The 7,058-nt window shown below is 40.6% G+C and overlaps 1 protein-coding gene across 3 annotated transcripts in view; it reads right to left on the bottom strand.

The window, feature by feature from the left end:
- WDR19 (WD repeat domain 19) overlaps positions 1-6,837 on the bottom strand; it is a 111,704-nt gene extending 104,867 nt beyond the window's left edge. For all 3 annotated transcript variants that reach the window (XM_041751393.1, XM_041751391.1, XM_041751392.1), the window contains exons 1-4: positions 6,774-6,837; positions 3,963-4,054; positions 3,591-3,656; positions 1,431-1,556 (exon numbers count right to left, since the gene is read on the bottom strand). In XM_041751393.1, the coding sequence (XP_041607327.1) occupies positions 1,431-1,556; positions 3,591-3,656; positions 3,963-4,054; positions 6,774-6,779 (290 nt within the window). In that variant the 5' untranslated portion in view covers positions 6,780-6,837. The remainder of the gene's footprint in view (positions 1-1,430; positions 1,557-3,590; positions 3,657-3,962; positions 4,055-6,773) is intronic.
- Positions 6,838-7,058: the final 221 nt, after the last annotated feature.

Raw genomic sequence — 7,058 nt, forward strand, 5'->3', positions numbered from 1 at the left:
ATCTTAGTGTAATAGATTGACCTTTAAATAAGAGACAAATAGTAGCTGTACCTATGTATACACAAAAGTCTTTTAGACATTAAATATTAATATCAACAAATATTTAATTTGTTCTACTTTGATAATTACAGTAACATCTATACTATTCATTCAGTTCCTGATTTTATGCCTGGCCATGACATGCAGTTAAACATCACAACAACTCTGAGATGATGTAAGGAAATGGATCTGTGGGAAGACAGACAGCAGAGGCAGACATATACCAGTCTGAAACACCTCAGATTAATTATGCATTTTTCTCTGCGTGAGAATGCATTCTCACTGATGCTTAATTTGGTTCAAGAACCACTAATTGATATTTATAAATATTCTCTTGAATGGAATAACAGATAGTATGTAAAATCTTTCTAAAAAGTTATATACACCCAAAGTATAAAAGGACAGAGCAAGAAATGAAGGCTCTCAAATCTAGCAAGACTTTATGATGGGTGGACAATATCATCTGTGAATTGCATACCTCATTGTCAATTTGGAGGCTTAGAGTTACCTCTGGTCCTGTTCTACATGGCCACCTTACTTCCTTCGGGTTGTTACTCCTTAGTAAACTGGAAATATACAGTCTAATCTTGCAGTATGTGTGTGGCCTACCTGCATGTCATATGACACTACGTGGGAATTATTATTCACATTCCATATAGTTGAAGAAATTGAAGTTTAGAAAGAAGTAAAGCAAGCAACTTGTTCAACGTTGAACTGCCAAGTTTCAGTTGTGAATAAATTTTTCTATTCCATATGGTATAATAGTTTCTATTTTAGCAGAAATCTGTCATTTCTTCTATTACCCAGTATATTTTCCATTTGGGAAGTGTCTCATCTTTTATCCCACTCTTCACCTACAGGAATTTTCAATCCCATGGCCCTGCCTACTCTATTCAGAGACCTTTTGAGTAACGGAGTGGATGTGATGGGGACATGCTCTTCTCTTTGGCATAACTTGCTGTGAAGAATGATATAACCCAACAGCTGGCAGCAGCCATGGGGAGAGTCTGACTTAGAATAAAGTCAAAAGAGAGAAAGGAAGACCTAAGAGATGGAGAGAGTCTTGACTGCATCACTAGAACCCCTGGACCCAGCAATGTCTGAGGCCAATCCTATTTGCAGATTTTTCCAGATGTTTTGTCTCATCTTTGAACATTTTAGTCTGTTCCGCCAAAAGCAAATATTCAAGAAGCTATTTATATTTTACAATTTTAACAATTTTATTCTAATTCATTTGGCAAAATCAATAGGATTATATGCAATAAAAAATAAACTTTCATAGGAAAATAACTCACAAATGCATATTTATAATGAGAGCAGTATTATTAGCATCAAACCTACAAACAATCTTATTTCTAAGTGAAGATTTAAAATAAAAAAGCTATTCTTACCTCATACCACTGTCTAATTGGTTGGTTTTATTTGTGTTGGCATCCCATAGATAAATGCAACTAGATTTCTCAGCAATCACTGCTAGGATATCTCCATCTTTATCCCAATCCATAGCAACACAGTTACTTTTAAAAAAAGAAAGCAAAATATAACTATTAAAAAGTTAATAGTAGGAGAAAGTAGGAGAAAGAAATTTAAATATGTATTTGTGATTTTTATCTATAACAAGACCATTCAATCTATTTTGAATAGGTCATAAACTCTCTAAAGTGGAAAATACAACTCACTATTCACTGCTTAGATAATACAAATTTTTTTTTTTGAGAGAGAGCATGTAAGCAGGAGGGGGAGGGGCAAAGAGAGAGAGAGAATCTTTAGACTCTACACTCAGTGTGGAGCCCAATGCGAGGCTCGATCCCATGACTCTGAGATCATGACCTGAGCTGAAGCCAAGAGTTGGACACTTACCTGACTTAGCCACCCAGGTACCTCACTAAGTTAAATTTTTTATTATTATTGAGGGGATGGGAAAATTTTAAATTCTATTTTAAATATTTTTTATATATATTACATTAAATAAAATCACACCTTGTAAGCACATTTTCTTAGATCCTATAAAGAACCTGGCCCTCTGGTAAAACAAACTCATCAAGTACCCCTACAAAGAAATCACATCTGGAATCAAGAGGTAATTTGTATGACCAGGTGTTAAAGGTTATATCAGATTTACAGAGAGAGGGATCCCTGGGTGGCTCAGCGGTTTAGCACCTGTCTTCAGCCCAGGGTGTGATCCTGGGGTCCTAGGAGTCCCATGTCAGGCTCCCCGCATGAAGCCTGCTTCTCCCTCTGCCTCTCTCTCTCTCTCTCTCTCTGTCTCTCATATGTAAATAAATAAAATATTAAAAAAAAAAAAAGATTTACAGAGAGAAAAAGGTTTCAGCTCAGATCGTGATCTCAGGGTCACGGGATTAAGCCCCATGTTGGTGCAGTCTACTTGAGACTCTCTCTTCCTCCCCCTCTACCCCTGTGCTCTCACACACACACACACACACACACACTCTCTAAAATAAATAATCTTTTTAAAAAATGCTTATGTTTTGTGTAATCTAAAATGATTTACTGAAAACTGATAGGCCTTGTCCTTTAAAAAAGTATGTCAAGGGGCACCTCGGTAGCTCAGTCAATTAAGCATCAGACTGTTGATTTCACCTCAGGTCATGATCTCAGGGGTCATGAGATTTAACCCCACATTGGGGCTTACTCAGTGTGGAGTCTGCTTAAGATTCTCCCCCTTCTCCACATCCCCTGCCACCCTGCTTGCAGGCATGCACACTCTTAAAAAAAAAAAAAGTTTAAAAAGTATGTTGAAAGTAATTATTTTCCAACAATTTATGAGAGGAAATATTACAGTGATATGGGCTTATCTTCTCTGCTATACACAAAATAAGGCTTGTTTATAATTAAATAAGAATCTTTCATTTGGATTCATTTGTAATTGTACATTAAAGCTTCCCTGTGAACGTATGGAGGTTATAAAAATCAACTCTAACTCATATGCTATATGTCTACACACTTCACTAACAACTTATGTGTTAAAAAAATCAAATCCCTGGGGTGCCTGGGTGGTGCAGTCAATGGTCTTTGTTCAGGTTGTGATGTCGGGGTCCTGAGATGCAGCCCCAGATTGGGCTCTGTGCTGAGCACAGAGTCTGGGATTCTCTCTCCTGTTCCTTCTGCCTCTCCCACTTATGCTCTTTCTCTAAAAATAAGTAAATAAATGTTTAAAAAAAAAAAAAACAGAAAAACAAATTGCTTTGCAATTGAAGAAAGCAAAAGAGGACATACAGATTCTATATAAGTTGTAAAATTCTATTTGATTATAGTTTTAAGGTAATACTTTTTTATCTTTTAGGAAAGAAAGCTTGAAAAAGTTTTTTTTTTTAATTTTTTTTTTTAAATTTTTTTTATGATAGTCACAGAGAGACAGAGAGAGAGGCAGAGACATAGGCAGAGGGAGAAGCAGGCTCCATGCACCGGGAGCCTGACGTGGGATTCGATCCCGGGTCTCCAGGATCGCGCCCTGGGCCAAAGGCAAGCGCCAAACCACTGCGCCACCCAGGGATCCCTTGAAAAAGTTTCTGATCCACCTCTGTACTTACCCAGGTAAGTTAATTTCACTTCTTTTTTGACCATGGCGATCAAAGATTTTCACAATATGATCAGCTCTAAAAGCAATCAAAACACAAAATTAAAATTTAAGTGTTTCTTTTTATAAATGTATATCAAAAATATTTAAGCTGCCATCCAAATGATTTCAGCGTTCTCTCAGGACAGTTTCGTAATTTATATCTACAAAGTTAGTACCAGGGAAAAGATTTTATGAACTGTGATGTCCATGCAGGTGAATGTATTATTCTTCCCACTATACAACCATCACACAAGAACTGCTACTAAATAAATTGTGTGGTTATGCAGGCATACAACCATTTGAAGTCAAGATAATTTACTTAAAACATTCACTGATTTCTTACCCTGTTACTGCAAGGTAGTTTCCTGATGTTTTTTGCCAGGTGAACTGTATTGGTGTGCCAGGCCCACTCTTTTCTAGCAGTGAGAAAACACGCTAAAAAGATAAATATTTTTATATTTTCAAAACATACAATTAAGGGTTGGTCAAAGATATCAAACATGATCATGAAAACAGTAGGATTCAGATGTTAAAGGCTTACTGTTAGAGCTTATCCAGAAAAAGTCAACAATGTAACAGACAAAATAATCAGATCAACCAACCAACCAACGAACTTCTACAATCTGGTTGTTAAAGTATGGACCTCAACACATAGGCAAGCATTTATTATAAAGTCTTGGTTTAAAATGTTTTTGAGGGACACCTGGGTGGCTCAGCGGTTGAGCATCTGCTTTTGGTTCAGGGCATGATCCTGGGGTCCCGGGATGAAGTCCCACATCGGGCTTCCTGCGTGGAGCCTACTTCTCCCTTTCCATCTACCTGTGTCTCTGCCTCTGTGTGTGTGTGTCTCTCATGAATAAACAAATAAAATCTCAAAAAAAAAAAAAAAAGTAACCATGATAAAAATACAAACTGTCCTTCATTCAAAATTATTTTCTACCTTTACCCACTAGTTATATTTACTTAATCATTAAGTGCTCACTTTGACTACTGGGTGGACAGTGTCAACTCAAAAGCCTTTCTTTTCACCCATACAGTCAAGAACTGGGGTACCCAATATAAAAGCCACAAAACACAGGTGGACTTGATTTTATTGAGGGCTTGAAATGTAGGTAGTCCAAATTAGAGGTGTTGTAAATATAGAATACATACACATTTCAAGGACTATGAAAAACGTAAACTATCTCATTGATAATTTTTTATTGATTACATATTGAGATAATATTTTTAATATACTGGATAAAATAAAATATATTATTTAAATTAATCTTACCTGTTTATTTTATTTATTTATTTTTAAAGATTTCATGTATTTATTCATGAGAGACAGGCAAGAAATAGGCAGGAGAAGCAGGCTCCCTGCCAGGAACCTGATGGGGGACTCAAGCCCAAGATCCTGGGATCTGCCCTGAGCCACCTACGCATCCCTGTTTGTTTTTAAAACATTTTAAGATGGCCACTAAAAATTTTAAATTACATTCGCTCACAGTACATTTATATCAAACAATATTGATCCAAAACAATTATGAATATAGAGCTTGAATAAGAAAATTTAGATTTTAATATTAGGTTAAATTATAAACAATTTGGTTAAATCATAGACCACAGCTAGGCATATGAAGTTCACATACTACTACAGGTGGCTTGACAATCAGAGTGGCCATACAAAACTCATTCAATGCTTAAAATGAAATACCAAGGGTCACCTGGGTGGCGCAGTTGGCCAAGTGTCAGGCTCTTGATTTCTGCTCAGATCATGGTCTGAGGGTCCTGAAATTGAGCCCTGAACTCGGCTGGGAAAGTGCTTGCGATTCTTTCCTCCTCTCCCTTTGCACCCATGTTCTCACTCTCTGTCTTAAAAAATATAAATAAATGTATATATATAATTTTAAAATTAAATACCAATCATTAGTCGTTTGGTATGTTAAGGAGATGAAATCCACCTCTATTGGAAACAGAAGTGTATTATAATTACAAGTCCATCCACGTTTCGTGGAGCTTGAAAACACCTTGGGGAAAAAAAGGTGTGACCTTTGTGACCAAGTGTCCCTGGAACCCCTTCCTGCAAGTGAGGGATCCTTAAACTTCAATTTGACTAGCTTCCGGGTAGACCTCTTCTGGCTGTGATCTTACATCTTAGTTTTCTTCACATACAGTATAGTGCTCCATATACAGTAGACTGAAAAAGCGCTAGCTTCAAAACCAGAAAACCAAGGTCTGAATTGTACTTTTTAAACTTATGATCAGCTGTAGGGCTTAAAACAAGTCGCTTAAGTTGCCTCAAGCACAAAATTCTCAGTTGCGAACCAACAGGAATGCCTCCTCCGTGCTGACAACTTCAGAAATCGTGAAAGGCTTTAGAAATATGAAGTCATGATCGATTACCAGCCTGTCAATTCCAATTTCCACGCTAAGAGCCACAAGGAATCATTAGGTCTTCAATTTAAAATTGAACTATCAAAAAAAAAATAAAAATAAAATTGAACTATCCATTTCTTTGCCAGATCGGGGCGGAGGGCTATGGCTGTGGTAAAGCGGAGCACGAGGGCGCTGTAGCCAGGGGCCGGGGATGGGGTCGCCCGAAGCCCAAGCGCAGGAACGGTGCGTGCAGAGGATGCTGCTCTCCAGCAGGCCCCGCGCGTGCAAGCGCAGATTTCCCCGCGAATTACATCCACGAGCCACTGCGTGATTTGTACATTAGTCACCGGCGATACACTTTGACATTCTTCTTTCGGAAGCTCTTCACTCTTTTTAAACGCTGAGCGGTTGCGCGGCTTGCCAGGGGTTCGTTCAGCTGCTTGCGGGGGCCGAGCCTCCCAGCATACCGGTCTCCCCGCCGTGGGTAGTTCGCGGTCTTTTCCGACCCGGTCTGCTCCTTTCGGGCCGAGCCCGGGTTCCCTCCGCCCGCCCCGCTTCAACTCCGTTCGCGGTCCCAGAAATGAGGCCTCCCCTCTCCGCGTTCCCCTCCTCCTTCCTTCAACTTCGCCCTCCCCCCCCTGCCCCAGGTCACCCAGCTCTCTTCGCCATTCCTAGCCCCCCTCGGGAGGAGGGAGGGGGACACAGGCCCCCTCTCCTCAAAGTGACGCTCAGCGGGCCCAGCGCCTGTGGTCGCGTTTCCCCGCCGCGCCGGCCCCGGGGTCTGTAAGTTATTTACCTTCATCTCAAGGCTAGAGCGGCCGCGCGATCCAGCAAGTGCGCAGGCGCGGAGAGTCAGCTCCAGGAGGGCTAACGCGTTCCCGTCACCCAGGAGACCGCGCGAGCAGTGACCAATCCTGGAGCTCTACCCGGGGGGGCGGAGCCTCGTGGGGCTTCCGCAGGGGCGGCCGGGAGGCGTGGCCTGGAGTCACGTGACACTCGCGGAGGCGGGCCCCGAATGGTTGTGCGTCAGGAGCTCCGGCCCACCCTCCCTTCCTGCTTGGGCTCTGATTGGACGAGGCCG

This window comes from Vulpes lagopus, chromosome 4 (genome assembly GCF_018345385.1).
Source record: "Vulpes lagopus strain Blue_001 chromosome 4, ASM1834538v1, whole genome shotgun sequence".
NCBI classification, from domain to species: Eukaryota; Metazoa; Chordata; class Mammalia; order Carnivora; family Canidae; genus Vulpes; species Vulpes lagopus.